This window comes from Callithrix jacchus, chromosome 6, assembly GCF_049354715.1.
Source record: "Callithrix jacchus isolate 240 chromosome 6, calJac240_pri, whole genome shotgun sequence".
NCBI classification, from domain to species: domain Eukaryota; kingdom Metazoa; phylum Chordata; class Mammalia; order Primates; family Cebidae; genus Callithrix; species Callithrix jacchus.
The window spans coordinates 29,633,342-29,649,849 of NC_133507.1; the positions used below are offsets into that span (position 1 = coordinate 29,633,342).

Here is a 16,508-nt window from a genome sequence, read left to right on the forward strand (position 1 = left end):
TGACTAGGGTTTTATCTTACAGCAAGACCTCCATTCTCTCCATAAGTGATGATGTCTCTTACATGGGCCTGCCATGGCCTTCCTTAGTCTTCCCTGTGGAAATACTCCCCTTTTCCCCTCTCCTTCTCTTCTGCTGACCTATTCTCAGTGGTGTGCCGGTTATAAAGAAGGAAAGAAAGCCCTGATTTGTAGCATTTGCCAATTTTCGTGGTGTAAATACTCCCATAATGGTTTTTAGGCCGTCGAGGCCACATTACTGAAAGAGGATTTGGCAAGAGATGTGAGTTGGGAAGACGTGCAGCAGCTCACCATTATGTGGAATTCCTGCGGTCTAGACACAATAGATATAAACCTCCAGAGCATAGAGGATAGTGTGTTGTGGTAAATAACTTAAAAAGTGATGAGTTTTGAGTATCATTATGTTTGTTTTTAATGCAGTTTATTTAGTTACAAGCTTATATCTTGTAATGTTTAATAATGGCTGTTTAACAGCTGTCTTGCAGAATTCCTGAAAAGTGAGTACTCATGAGCCTACACAAGCCAGCTCCAGCATACCACTTGATTTCTTTGCTGCTGACTGCCCATCTTTGAAAATCAAATGGCTGACACTTTCTTACTACCTAATATGACATTGGTGCTATCCTATCTTTCACCCTTTCTCCTACAGGGCTTCCTATCTCATTCTCCTAATCCATATCTACCACCCATCCTATCCAAAGCTTTTTGCTTACCATTCATCCCTGCACTGTAATTTGCCTCTTCCCATCCCCCAAATGCCTTTCCCAGTCGCATTTTTTTTTTTTTTTTAAATCAAGCTACGTTTCCCAGTTGAAGGAAAGCCTCAGACCACAACAGGTATCTTGGGACATGGAGAGTCTCTCAGCAAGCTATTGGGTCTCATGAAGAGAGGACATCTTTGGTCTAGAAAAGGAAAATATTCTTAGAATTCCGGGATAGAAATCTAAGTGTAAAAAAAATTTTTAACTTAATATATAAAGGAAGTCACAGTGCAGAAAGTTACAGTGCCATTATTATAGTATGTAGCTACACTGAGAATTACTTGAGGATGGGGGAAAAGTGAGACCATGGCTACCATTTAAAATCCCATTTTAAGGTAATCCTTTTATAAAAACCTGTTTTAGGCCGGGTGCGGTGGCTCAAGCCTGTAATCCCAGCACTTTGGGAGGCCGAGGCGGGTGGATCACGTGGTCAACAGAGCGAGACCATCCTGGTCAACATGGTGAAACCCCGTCTCTACTAAAAATACAAAAAATTAGCTGGGCATGGTGGCATGTGCCTGTAATCCCAGCTACTCAGGAGGCTGAGGCAGGAGAATTGCCTGAACCCAGGAGGCGGAGGTTGCGGTGAGCCAAGATCGTGCCATTGCACTCCAGCCTGGGTAACAAGAGCGAAACTCCGTCTCAAAAAAAACAACAAAACAAAACAAAACAAAAAAACCCCTGTTTTTATTTGCAAATAGTTGATTGATAGGTGATATTTTAGATCACAGTTTATTTATATGGGGGGGGTATGGCTAACCTATATTTAGAGTAAGGCTTAGTATACATATCTTTTCCATTGTTTTTGTGTCACCTGTCAACAAAACTAAGACCCTGAAAAAATTGTCAGTTTGAGGGATACAGTTCTCACTAATGAATACATATGGAAAACATCTGCATAAGGGGATCATGCTGTTTCTGAAGTTCAGATTATTGGAAGAGAGCGGTGGGTGATGCAGGTGTGTGTTCTTCCTAAGTTTGGGTCAAATTAAAATGATAATTGAGACTGTCTTGAAAACTGCCCTTGTTAAAAAGTTAATCTATTTTATTTTAGTTAGAAACATGGCAGACTTGTTCACTGTGTAGCCAGATGGATGGATCTATTTATTCTGTAGGCCGGTCTTTCCCAGGCACAGCAGAGTAATTTATTAATTATCAGGGTATTCTTCAAGGATGGTAGGATTAAAGCATCTCAACAAAAATTGTTACCTAGATCTATTTTTCCTTGTTTTTTAAATCACCCTTCTACCCATTTTATCTTTCAAAACCATCTCAAGTAATACTAGGTACCTGGTTCTGCAGGAGTAAATGGGAGTCGGGTGGCTGAAATGCGGTTTGTTATTTGCTCTCAGTGACTTTATCAGTGTTCAGAGAATACTCCTTCAAGGAAAATAGGTACTTTCAATTCCAGGTGCCTTTGGAATCTAATTTTCAAGAGGCTTAGAAATGGAGCTTCTGTGTTCTCTTCTATTGAATATTTTGGGCATAAGGTAGTGTGACATAATATTACAAAAGAACAACAACAACAAACACACTACAGGCTGGGTATAGTGGCTCATACCTGTAATCTCAACATTTTTCGGAGGCCGAGGCTGGAGGATTTGTTTGAGTTCAGGAGTTTGAGACCAGCCTGGGCAACATAGGGATACCTAATCTCTACAGAAAATTTAAAAAGTAGCCAGAAGTAGGGGCGCATGCCTGTGGTCCCAGATACTTGGGAGACAGAGTGGGAAGTATCACTTGAGTCTTGGAACTGGAGGCTGTGGTGAGTCCTGATTGTACCACTGCACTCCAGCCTGGGTGAGTAAGTGAGACCCTGTCTCAAACAACAGCAACAGAAAACCTCAACTATTAAAGGTATGAAAGCAATTTAAAACTGACTGACTTGTAAAAAGAGGTTCATACTGAAAGCATCGCCAGAAGGATTCGTCTGCCTATGTTAGCCATCTCTTCTGTCCCCAGTCAAAGGAAGGCCCCAGATACTACTTGTATCTTGGGTCACAGAGTGTCTCCTAGCAATATGTTGGGTCCTACGTGAGGATGAAATTCTTGATCTTGCAAAGAAAGATATATTCTTAGAATTCTAGGTTAGAAATCAAAGTGATTTTTTTTTAAAGTCCAGATAGTAATTAATTTAGGGTGTGGGCTAAGTTCTCATGTAATCATTACCTTCTATGGCCCATTATAGTGCCAAACTGTCCATGGACAGTGGTAGATGAATGGGCTTTATTTATTGACAGTGAAATTTGAATTTTATGTAATTTTCACATCAAAAGGATTAAAAGGCCTTCTTTTGCCCCTAGCACTAACCCCTACTCCCACCCCTGCAAAATGTAAAATAGGCAATGGTGGGAGATTGGAATTGACTTGTGGGTCATATTTTGCCAACCCGTGCTGCAAAGGATGGAACTTTTCATTTGTCCTTTTTTCAGGTTATGAGGGTATTTTAGTACCTTGAGAAATGAACTCTTCTCATACATGCTGTAAACATCTTTTTAACTGGTTGCATCATGCCGAAGGAGATTACACATTTTACCAGGCTAAGCTTTTTGAAAATGTTTCCAAGAAAAAAATCTTATTAACAAGACTAAAGTATAATTCTTAGTAGTAACTGAAATCAGTGATAATTCTGTTTTACCAACTGTGATGTTCCTTGGATTAGAATACTTTTGAATGCTCCACTGTGATGTCATATTAGTATTCATGGATCCACTGGAGCATTTTTTGTTAATAGACCTGGTTCCTAGGTTTTAATTGATAATTTTTGTTTTTTAGTGTTTAATAAAAAAGTACCTTCTGCTCAGTTATGCTGCTGGGCTTAGTAAATTGTGACCACAGGGTGGTATGGTTCTCTTGTTGGCTGTAATTGTTGCTAAAATTGAAAGGAAAAATATTCTATACATAATGAGAATTTACTTCACTAATTATGAGGCTAAAATGTTCTGGCCTTCTCTAAATTGATTTTTCTGTAGTGCATTATTAATATTTATATAATATTAAATCTCAGTGCTTTAAACCTTGATACTTTACAATCTTTTGTTATGGTTATAACAGGGATTACATAGTTTGTAATTGGGAGAATGCTAATAATTTGGACTGTATTTCATAGACTATGTTTAGCCACTGCCCTTGATTTAAGAAGAAAAAAAAGTATAAAAACTACTAAAGGATATTTGCGGCTGGGTGCAGTGGCTAACTCCTGTAATCCTAGCACTTTGGGAGACTGAAGTGGGCAGATCACCTGAGATCAGGAGTTCAAGACAAACCTGGCACATGATGAAACACTGTCTCTATTAAAAATACAGAAAAATTTGGCCCGGCCTGGTGGTGGATGCTTGTAATCCCAGCTACTTGGGAGGCTGAGGTGCCAGAATCTCTTGAACTCAGTAGTCGGAGGTTGCAGTGAGCCGAGATCAAACCCCTGCACTCCAGCCTGGGTGACAGGAAGGAAATTCTGTCTCAGAATGAATGAATGAATGAATGAATGAATGAATAAGTAAAAGACAAAGATGTCTTACCTTCTGATAGTGGGAAAGTCATAGACAGAGTTATTGGCCCAAGATTTTTGTCTGATTTTGTGGGATTATTGTAGGGGTGGATAAAGAAGAATAGTGATGCCAGATGGTCAGAAAATATAAATTATTAGAAAAGCAGCCTCCTGTTGTAATAGATTAAAAATATTATCATAGGCAGGCTGGATGCGGTGGCTCACGCCTGTAATCCCAGCATGTTCTGAGGCTGAGGTGGGCAGATCACGAGGTCAGATCAAGACCATCCTGGCCAACCTGGTGAAACCCTGTCTCTAATAAAAATACAAAAAAATTATCTGGGCATAGTGGCATGTGTCAGTAGTCCCAGCTACTCAGAAGGCTGAGGCAGGAGAATTACTTGAACCCAGGAGGCAGAGATTGCAGTGAGCTGAGATTGCGCCACTGCACTACAGCAGCCTGGGTGATAGTGCAAGACACCGTTTCAAAAAAAAAAAAAAAAATCACAGATTGAGAGTTGAACAACATATGTTCAGGAGTTTTCCTATATAGTCATGAGTTGTTTAAATTATGGGGCTTTGTTGTGAGAAATGTGGCATTAGGTGATTTTTTTGATTGTGCAAACATCATAGCATATACTTCCACAAACCTAGATGTTGTAGTCTGCTATGCATCTAGGTTGGAGCCCAAGCTCATCCTCTTTGCACTCTGCCATTTCCAGGCAAGCCTATTAGAGTCTCTCTACTTTTGCTGGAGAATGTATGGACTTGGTAATGATTTATGGGGTATAGAATGTGGAGAATTATTGTCAACTGGAACACAGCAGTTAAGGAACCTTCTGAGTACGAGGATATGTCCATTTCTTATATCCCCTCCATCCTCTCTGCCTTATTCTTGGATTTTCTTCTATATTTCCCCCTACCCTCTCCCCTTTTTAACCCACTTACCAAGTAAATTTTACCTTCATCTTGTTGGTTAACTTATTTGTCTGATCACCTCCAGTAAAATATAAGTTTAAAGAGGAGAGAAGGATCTTATTTTCAGGTTCTTTCTGTATTGTGAATGCCTAGAAGGTTGCGTGGCACATTAGTGCTCAATCTTTATACTTGTTTCAACCGACTAGAATGGGGGCATAGTTTAGATATATTTGACTTTCCCTTACATATGAGGTTTGATGAAGGCTGTGAAGAGGAACCTTACTAATGTAAACTTGCTATATTGTTTCCTTTCCTAGGGTGATTGTGTTGTTACAGTGTTGCTTGCTGAAGAGGACAAAGTTGCAGATGATGTAGTATTTTACTTGGTATTTTCTGGTTCCACCCTCCATCACTGTGCAAGTACTCGGAAGGTCAGTTCTGATACATTGGAGACAATTACTCCTGGTAAGTGTTTGAATGGGATCCTTACTAGCTTTTCCTAGTTTTTAAACACTTTTACTGTATGTTTATTAGTATAGAGTGACAGGAAGCGTGAACCAGGATAATATAACCGTTGTTGTCAGATCTTTTAAATACATAGGTACTCTGTTTTGTTTATATCTTGCATATTCCACAAAAATTTGAACCTAAGTAAACAAAATGAAATAAAACATTGTAAATTGAAAGATAAAAATCAAGACCAGCAAAAATATTAATGGCAGCGGTGAGATTTTGGGAAAATAAAATATAAGTGGAGGTTTCAAGTGCTCACATGGTTACTACGGTGGGACTGCAACTCTGATTCTGAAAATTCATAGTGGCAAAACCAAAAGGTAAAACATAATTAGTAACACGTTCCTCAGTATCTGTGATGGAAAAGCTTAACAAAATGTTTCATAAACTCAGCTCTTCCCCAAGTTAACAAATTATAGTTCATGATGGAATGAACTATAATTAATCGTTGTTACATTTACGACTTTAACAGAATTAAGAAGAAAATGTTTACTTTAAAAAAATTCTTACAAAGTCATTAAGCCATTGCTGCTTCACCAGAAAAGGCTAATAAAGTAATGGTCATCTCTTACCAATCTCATCACCAGAAGACATACTGATTTGTGTTTGGAGAAGAGCTTCTTTGCCTAACTGACCCTGCTTCAAAGTTCACCGTTGACCAATTTTCATCAGAATTCAAAAAAGGACACATTTAGAGGGAACTCCTAAACTGCCAACATTTTTAGCTGTTTTCCTTTAGAGAACAAGACAGATACAGTTTTTACTGAAATATTTTTTTAAAACCAGCTTTGTAATACAACATTGATTCTACTTTGTTGGTATAGGTAGTGTTAAAAAATTATTAGTTTATAAAGCAGTTTGAATGTCTGGTCCTGCTGGTAGTTGAGCAGATTGCCAGTTTTTTATTGCTGTGCCATTTTATGTATATTGCTTTTATGTCAGCCAGCTACCAAATTTTGTAAATTATGACTTAATTTAGGAACCGGGATTATGACCGTTGAAAGCTGTATTTATCCTCCTACTTGGCAAAAGAAATGCTGTTGCAAATTAGAGGATTTAAATATTCTAGAGAGTCCCTAGGTATATTATTTCCAAATTTTTATGGACAGAAAATAAAAGAAGGCTCTCAGGATAGATACTGTTTTCTCTTCTGAAAAGTATCAGGTATCTGTCCTTGCGACTCATAGTTCCAGTCATTTTGTTTCCTGTGATGTATATCATATCAGAAAGTCTTCTCTGGAACTTGAGGTGTACTCTCTAGCAGGTGCTATCCAGTATCACCATTGCTGAAAATTTATTATGTGTTGGTGATAGGGAGAAACCGCTTCTTAACCAAGGTATAATCAATCAGTCCATGACTCAGTTCTCATTAGGAAAGGAATTTAGGTAATTTTTATAAACTTAATACTTCCTATATTAGGAACTCTTTAGGGTCATATACCTGTGTTTGCATATATATCTGGAAAGAACATACAAGTTGATACAAGGAGATTGCAAGCATATATAAGGGAAGAGGCAGATATAACAAGGATGCCCTCTGTCCTAACTGTGATCCTCGGTTACAAATCCCAACAAAGTCTGTTCTCTTTGTGCAGAGGGATGTGCCTGGAAGCCTTTACTCCTTTACTGGTAAAGTCCTTAAATTAGGATGGGCAACAGGCCATTACTATCCTGGAGTTGCTGAACTTGTATGACAGCCTGGAGCTCTGAGTTTGTACTAGATCCTTGTATATTGTCCTCAGCTTACCTTTCTGAACTCTAGTTCACATTTCTTCCCTTGACTTTGATTCTTTTATATATGTCAGTGTAAGTACTCTTGGCCTGCCTACCCAAGCCAAGCAGAATGGGAATTACACTCTGCTCCTTTCCGCTAATTTGGTCCGAATCCTCAGTCCTGACCTCTTAGCTTTCACCCTGGAGTCCTAACTAGTACCTAGCTTTTCTTCCTTTTCGACTAATCATTTCTTTTCTTACCCACATCCCAGTATTTTCCATCATGGTTATGAGGTCAGATAACTCCCCCATCCCATTGGCCTGAACATTCTGCTCCCCACCTGAATTTAGTCAGGCAGCTGATATGAGCTGCCTCATCACAGCAGAGGTAACCAAAGGAGTAGAGTCCTTGAAAGACCTTCTTGTACCTCTGGAAGTCCAAATGCAGAGTAAGGCAGTGCTTTAACATGTGAGTCTTTGGTATGTGTGCAAGGGTACCAGTGAGATCTTTGGTTGGTGTAGTAGAAGATCTGGTAACTAAGCAAAGGAGATTCCTGACTGGACCCTATTGCCTTACTCATTACATAGGAGATTTTTCTGGTTACTTGTCTTTTTGAGCGACTGTCATTTGGTTTAGTTGGTAATTTATTGTGGAGGGGTAGAGATAGGGATATTTTGAAAGTTAATTTCTTTTGAATTTCTTGTTTATATCATGGGGTAAATTTTCTAGCCTGGAACTAAACTTTTTAAAATCTGCCTTTGTGGACTTGGACTTGTGCCTTCCCTTCCTTCAGGCCTGTACTCAGCTATCACCTTCTCAATGAGGCCTTTTGGTACAGCTTATAAATGTACCCAGCCGCCTCCTCTCCACATTTCCTATCCCCGTTTCCTGTGTTAGTTTTCTCCATTGTGCTTTTCAACTTCTCACATGTATTTTACTTACCTTACTTCTTTTCTGTCTGCCCCAACTAAAGTGTCAGCTTTATGAGGACAAGGATTTTTGTTTGTTTTGCTCACTGGTATATGCTAAGAAGGCTTGTTCTAGGAAGCTGTCACTTGCTCGAACAACATTTTTACTGTCACACATCCTGGTTCCCAGAAGCTGCTCTTCTAGAAAGATGTGTGTGTGTGAATACACCCACAGTCACGTATAATTAACCTTCTCAGGCCTTTTTTTTTTTTTTAAGTACATTCAAAAGGAGTCTCTGGCTTCTTGAATTGCATACTTAGCTTGGAGAAGAAGGCTGTTTTTGGTGTGTCCCCCCCACCCACCAGCTACGCCAGAGCTCCATTCATGGTTTCTGTGCATCAGTTAGCTGCACTGATAGCTTGAGAGTTCCTGTTTGCTGGGGGCAGTGCCAAATTAGTCAAGATTCTTCATGGAAAGTCCATGCAATGCACTGTGCCTCCCAGTTCCTGGATAAACGTGCATGGTCTGCTTTTTGCAGCAGCGACTGCCTACAGGGATGCCTCTGTACTCTTTCTGATGACATGTGGGACTAGCTCTGCAATTCCTAGTTATTTTGGCTAAGAGAAGATAAAGCCTTTTTTTTTTTTTTTTTTTTGACGACGTCTTGTTTGGACGCCGAGTGCAGTGAATGTCACAATCTCAGTTCACTGCAACATCTGCCTGTGGAGTTTAAGTGATTCTCCTGCATCAGCCTCCAGAGTAGCTGAGATTACAGGCCCTTGCCATCATGCCCGGCTAACTTTTGTGTTTTTAGTAGAGATGAGGTTTCACCATTTTGGCCAGGCTGGCCTTGAACTCCTTACCTCATGATCTGTCCTCCTTGTCCTCCCAAAGTGCTGGGATTACAGGTGTAAGCCACTGTGCCCAGCCTGTTCTTGCTTTTAATGTCATGTTTCATCCAGATTTCTGGATCTGATTTTTCTTTAAGTTCTCTGTATGTTTCACTGTCAGGGTTTTGTAGCATTTTAGTTTTTCGTAAAACCAAAATATCGATTGACTTTCAGAAGGCAGCTACCTTTTTTTTTTTTTTTTTTTTGAGACAGAGTTTCGCTCTTGTTACCCAGGCTGGAGCGCAATGGCGCGATCTCGGCTCACCTCAACCTCCGCCTCCTGGGTTCAGGCAATTCTCCTGCCTCAGCCTCCTGAGTAGCTGGGATCACAGGCACGTGCCACCATGCCCAGCTAATTTTTTGCATTTTTAGTAGAGACGGGGTTTCACCATGTTGACCTCAATCTCCTGACCTCGTGATCCACCCGTCTCGGCCTCCCAAAGTGCTGGTATTACAGGCTTGAGCCACCGTGCCCGGCCAAGGCAGCTACTTTTTGATGTTAGTCTGTAACCTTTTATCAAATCAATATTTTCCCCAAATAGGATTGACAAGTAGACATTCTAAATTATCTCCTAATAAATTTTTTTGACTTTGGATATTGAAATTGCAGGCCCGTCTCCCACCCATCTGTTTTCTCATTTTTTAAAATGTTTTCTTATGTCTTTACATTGAAGTGTTATGTGTGTCTGTCCCTGTCTTTGCCCCTCGCCACCCTCCCCTTCCACCCCCCTGTGTGTGTGTGTGTGTGTGTAAGTACAAAGAAATTGTAAAGGCCTTTTAAAGTCACTATGATATGATTTCCCCTTTCTTTTAAAAATAAAATAGATTAATCATAAGGGGTAACATATTAGAGAGCAAGTAAAGAGGTGAACTTTGACTTTCTACTTTTTCTGTTTGAATTGTTTAAATGTTTACACTAAGCATGTTATTTGTATGATGCATAGTAATTTTCGATGAAAACATTTTGAAGGCTGAAAACAATGTCCTCCCTTTTGAAAATAAATCCATCTTTGTGCTGATTAATACTGGAGGCTAACCAAGGCTTTATAATAAAATGTTGCTTTCAAAACACCTATGAAAGTGGCCAGTTTAAGAATATAATTTCTTGGCCGGGTGCGGTGGCTGAAGCCTGTAATCCCAGCACTTTGGGAGGCCGAGGTGGGTAGATCACGAGGTCAAGAGATCGAGACCATTCTGGTTAACATGGTGAAACCCCATCTCTACTAAAAATACAAAAAATTAGCTGGGCACTGTGGCGTGTGCCTGTAATCCCAGCTACTCAGGAGGCTGAGGCAGGAGAATTGCCTGAACCCAGGAGGCGGAGGTTGTGGTGAGCCGAGGTCATGCCATTGCTCTCCAGCGTGGGTGAAAAGAGCGAAACTCTGTCTCAAAAAAATATATATATAATTTCTTTGAAACATAGCTTGAAATAGAATTATACTTCTAATAATGAAGGTATTGCCTTAGTAATAAATGAAAATAAAATTTTCCATTATTGCTCCTTCATAGTAAACACAACTCCAGCTGGACGTGGTAGGTAGCTCATGCCTGTAATCCGAGCATTTTGGGAGGCTGAGGTGGGCAGATCATGAGGTCAGGAGTTTGAGACCAGCCTGGCCAATATGGTTGAAACCCCATCTCTACTAAAAATGCAAAAATTAGCTGAGTGTGGTGGTGGTTGCCTGTAGTCCCAGCTACTCAGGAGACTGAGGCATAAGAATCACTTGAACCCAGGAGGTGGAGGTTGCAGTGAGCCAAGATTGTGCTACTGTACGTCAGCCTGGGTGACAGAGCGAGACTTGGTCTCAATAAAAAACAACAACAATTAAAAAGAAAATACAACCCTAAATGACATTTTCATTAACCAGTGATTTTCCTCTAGAGGTAAAGCTGAGACCGAGGTATGATTGGCAAATAGCATACAGAAATCTGGACATCCTTTGAATATAATTGTTGGGGTGGGATGCAGGCATAGAGTACTGTTTTATTGTGTTCATTTTTATTAATGAAACTGAATTTAGACCAAGCAAGTAGTGATTTCAGAATGAAAGATGGAACAGGATGTTTAGTGATTTTTGAATATTATTTTTGTAAAAGTTGGTGCAGAATCTTTCATAAAATGAAATCTTTTTCAGCACATCTGTTATTTATTTTTACAATTGGTGAACGGGTTCTTGTTTGAAGAACTACAAAACTTTATTGACTCCAAATTTGACTCAGCTCTTTTATATTTTTCTTTTCTTTCTCACTGATAAGGTACTTTATAAAGTAATTTGTCATTAAAAGAGAATACATTTACCTGATTAGAAGTTCTTTTGGGTTTAAAGGAAAAATTTGCAGCCCAGGTTGCAACAAATGGTCTGACAGTTTTAATATGTTAACATCTTTGTTTTTCTCTTTCTGTCTCTCTCTTTTTTTTAAAGACAGAATCTTACTCTTTTGTCCTGGCTAAAGTTACAGTGGCACAATCATAGCTCACTGCAGCCTTGACCTCCCAGGCTCAAGTGATCCTACTACCTCACCCTCCCAAATACCACTCACCATCTTGAGTGGATTTTCTTTTTTCTTTCTTTCTTTCTTTTATTTTTTTGTAGAGATGGTGTCTCCCTGTGTTGCCCAGGCTGATCTCGAACTCCCGGGTTAAGTGATCCTTCTGCCTCCATTTTGCAAAGTGTTACCATTACAGGCGTGAGCCACCATGCCTGGTATCTTTAATTTTTTATGAACCAAGACTTACTTTCTATCAGCAGGCATCCATGATTACCAAATTGAATAGCATATTAGAAAAGGAGTTGTAGACTTTTAATTTAATGGGCTTAATTAGAGAATTCTGATACCCCCACCCCACCTTTCTGGCAATCCCTGCTGAGGTGTAATCAGTTATTTTTATTGGACGTTTTCTAACAGTCTCCCTATTCTGAAATACTCTTACTGTAAGGTTATCTCTAGACACATGAGAGTTTATATTCTATAAAACTTAACTGCTGTCCCTATGCTAGTGAGTACATAAAGTGGTTATGCTGGAAAAACAGACTGAGAACTAGTGGAAGAGGAAAAAATCTGTTATTTCCTATCTTTAGTTGTAATGTTATTAGGAAGTAATATGTTTTATAACTTTGGAACCATGAACACAGCACTGGAATCTTAGGGCATACAATATTAAGAGAGTGATTTTCTTCCAAGGAGGTGAAAATTGGCTTTTGAGGAACAAAAAAACAAACTGTGTATATAAAACACAGTTACACAAATTTGTGGTATGTCTGTGGTTAAAGTTTCATGAGGTGAGGGATCAATAGAGAATATGTCTGAAAAGGCTCTGTAGGGGGATGATAACAGAAGAAAAGGCTGAGAAACGCTGTCTTAGAAGTGTGGGCTGGAATATAGTGGAGCACATTTTTAGCATGAAATCTCTCCCCTTCTTCCTCTAAAATGTGCATGGTGAAATTCCTGTGTCTGCTGTTTGTTCTCTTCTGATTCAGTACTCCTGTACACACAGATGTTTTACACATAAAACAAATTTGCACATCTGCCATTAGATCACCAAAACCCAGTGGGTGTACATACTTCTGCACGTATGTACAGACTCTATTTCCATAGAGTCTGGATCTGAAGACTGAAAATTTGTTTCCTTTAACCCTGTCGTAGCCACTTAAGGAAGAAAAAGACACCAAATTTTTAGAGACTTTGATGCCAAACTGAAGTAATAAAGGTATTTTTATATTTTCCATCATTCTTTCTCTTAGGTGACATCTGTGTGGGACTGGGCTTGGCAAGCCCAGCAAACACTTGTAGTGTTTCTTTTTGGATAGCTGATGAAACAAAGTTGCTATTGTTTCATCCTCAAAAGAGAAGGCGCAACTGGGATGCATTCCACTTTTAGCTTAATAGGAAATGAAGTAATTCTTGGGCCATGCTTCAGCCGTTTTGTTTATCAGTAGCAACATTTTGTTTCGTGGGTGGTGCTCCATACACTGAAAAGCAGCCTGCAGGAGAGCTCTCCCAACCTTGCATAAACACACCTCCTGACCTGCCAGCATAGTAAAGGTGTAGATTAGGTGATTTTAAGAGGACTGTGGGTAGTTAAATTTTTGTTTCTCACCTAGGTGCTCTTTGTGTTTTGTTTATGGTTTCCCTCCTTTCTTTTTTTTAGTTCTGCAGTGCTGATGGAAAGCTTTGTTGGGCCATGCTTGAGGAGCTATTTTTGGAGTATTAGGAATGTGTTTTCCTTGAGTTACCTAACAGAAGCATTTTAATAGCTAATAATAAAAACTATCAGTTTTAGATGCCCATTTTATGCCAGATACTTTGTACACAGCTCTGATGTTTTTAACAATCCGTAAGATTGATGATGTTCTCATTTTGTGTACAAGGAAAACAGGCTTCAAGGTTGAGTGACCTTCTTAGGATAAGCAAATCTGTTGCAATGGAGCTGGAGTTCAAACCTAGTATTTTCTGCTTGATGGCTCATTTGCCAGTATACTCCAGGAGGGTCCCTACAGTTTATTCAGCTGGGAACAGACTTCTCCCACCCCATAATTTATTTTACATTTATCTTGTAATTGGACTTGATAGTGTGAGAAGTTGAGAAATTAATTCATAATTTAAAATATGGAATTAAAGTTTGGGCAATGTTTCTTCCAGTAGTTTCCCTCTCTCTTTCTCCTCTCTAAATTCTCTAGAGTAGCTGCCTTCATGAGTTCAGAATTTTCAGAATTTCCTTTCTTAAAAAAAGATTGGGTTTTTTATTTTCCTTTCTTGTTACCAGGAAATTGAATCAAAGGAAAAACACCATGGAACTAACTGAAAATCCTGCTATTCTTCTTCCTATTGCAGCTTATGTTTTCATGCAGAAAGTTAGTTTGTGGTTTCTATATCAAATTGGATATGGTTTCCCATCCCCCCATGTCCTTGCAGTGTAATTGTAGACGTTGTTAATAACCCTGAAGTCCGTATCTACAAAGACAATCATAGGACTAACGGCCCTCCTGCAAATAGTCATGTCTCTAGAGCTAATTTATGATAGTAAGAGGTTTGAGTCTGTATTATATAACATTTTAAAAAAATGCTGATTCTCCCCTCCCATACTTTATCAGAAAGGTTATAGGAATTAAGAAAAAATCCTGAGAGCCACTTGAGTGTAATAGGAAACATTACTTTGAGAGGGTAGGCCTGCCAGCCTTGTGCGGTTGATTTCCAGACAGTAGGGCGAGGTACTTTATTCTTGATCAGTACTAACGCTTCCAGTGTAATCTTTAAGGTAAGGTAATAAAGACTGATCCAGGAAACCCTGAGTTCCCCACTCATCTTTTAACCCTCAGGGTTTCTTTTGAAAAAGAAGCCTCTAATCATACCAAATAAACTCCAGATTTATAGCATAAATTACTTATTACATATTACTTATGATTAATTATTTCTCCTTCAGATTTTGAATTCATGTCTGAAGGGAAAACATTGGATTAACAATTGGACAGTTTCAGGTATCTATTTGACGGCTACTTCTGACATTCTGCCTTCTCTGTTATACAATTATACACAAATAGAGCTGACAGTAGCTCACACATAACCTGCTAACAGACTCTGTTAATGCAGCTGGAAGAGATAAGCATACTGGTGTTGCCGAGCACAACTCCCCCCCCCCCACACACACATACCCATCCCCCTTGTTCTGTTTCTCTCTTTGTGATTCGTCCTTATCCCATTCTGCCTAAGTAAACAGTCATTTTAGCAATTCCAGACAGATTTCTGTGCAGATACTTTACTTCTGCACTTCAGTTTTGAGTAAGGTAGCATTGCTTCATCATGGCTTTTTGCTGTGTGACTGATGTTTATTTTTAGTGGTATTGTGACTCCCTTTCTGACTCAAGGGTTCAGGTTTCTCATCTTTGCATTGACTTGAGGAAGGAGATTAATAAGAAAGGATAAGGACTGGTTATATTAATAGGGCTGTGGATACTCTACATAATGTAATCTCTCTTCTAAGGCATTGCAAATTAAAGATTTGAAGGCATAATTCAGTTTGGATCTCAAATTACTTGTCATCATTGAATTGTGAAATTTTGGTCTTTATTGACATTTATTCATATCTACCTTAAATAACTTTCAGAAGTTTACAGATTAGCTTAATTCTCAATAAATGGGATAGTGCTATACATTGATTGCATTGATGAAGCACACCATTTCTTCTTTAAAGCAGTTCTCCTGACTGACATACGTATCGCTTTATGCATCCATCATTTTACCCATCATTCACCATCCATCTGCCGTAAGTTTATTTGGAAATTAAGTGAGGCTATGTATGTTGTTTTGGCTGATAATATTAAAGAACTTAGGAGCCCCTTCTAGATTTTATTTATTTATTTATTTATTTAGAGACAGGGTCTCTATCTCCCAAGCTGGAGTGCAGTGGCGCGATCTTGACTCATGGTAACCTCTGTCTCCCAGATTCAAGCTGTTCTTCTTGCTCAGCCTTCCTACTAGCTAGGACTATGGATGCCTGGCTGATTTTTGTTATTTTTAGTACAGACAGAGTCTCGCCATGTTGGTCAGGCTGGTCTTAAACTCCTGGCCTCAAGTTATGCACCTGCTTTGGCCTGCCAAAATGCTGGGGTTACAGGGATGAGTCACTGTGCCTGGCCTAAGTCCTTAATTGCTATCTCCTTTGTGAAATCTTCCTGCTTTTGCCCACATATGGAATGCACTACTCCTCTTTGCAAGTTGCGTTGTATTTAGATATTAGGAAAGTTCTTGTAGAACTCCTCTCATTTTCACTTACATTATAGTTACCTGTAGCTTGTTTGATTCTCTGTTGTGGACCATAAATCTCTGCGGAGTTGAGACTCCTTATTTTACTCATCTTCACCTTCTGATCATAGTGCATGGACTTTATGGATGTCTAGCTTTTAGCTCTCGAACAAAACTGAGTCAGATGTTAGAGAATATTTTAAAAGAAATATTTTCTGCTAGAAAAATAGACAAATCATTTGGCTTGTTTTCTGCTAACATTGATGTCTGTGTAGTTAGGTTGGCTGCCCTTCAAAGAAATACTGTTTTTTTCCCCCATTCTCTTTCATATATTAAATGTATAAATTCCACATATACATTATTATAAAGTGTGCATGCATGTGCATATTCTCATGCTTATACACACACACACCAGGCAGAGGATGCTTCAGCTTCCTGTAGCCTTCTTAGAAATAATTTGACTTGGAAGGCAGTGGGAGTATTGTGTGGATTCATTGTTCACGTGAAGACTTATCTTCTTGTTTCCTGAACCAATTATTCTTTCTTAAAGGTCATAC

General features: G+C 39.1%; 1 protein-coding gene across 43 annotated transcripts in view; it reads left to right on the forward strand.

The window, feature by feature from the left end:
• Positions 1-16,508, forward strand: part of AKAP13 (A-kinase anchoring protein 13) — a 378,015-nt gene that overhangs the window by 141,894 nt on the left and 219,613 nt on the right. For all 43 annotated transcript variants that reach the window (XM_078326957.1, XM_078326966.1, XM_078326968.1 and 40 more), the window contains one exon: positions 5,502-5,649. Coding sequence is in view for 31 of the 43 variants with exons in the window: in XM_035304036.3 (XP_035159927.2) it covers positions 5,502-5,649 (148 nt within the window). In the remaining 12 variants the exon portion in view is untranslated. The remainder of the gene's footprint in view (positions 1-5,501; positions 5,650-16,508) is intronic.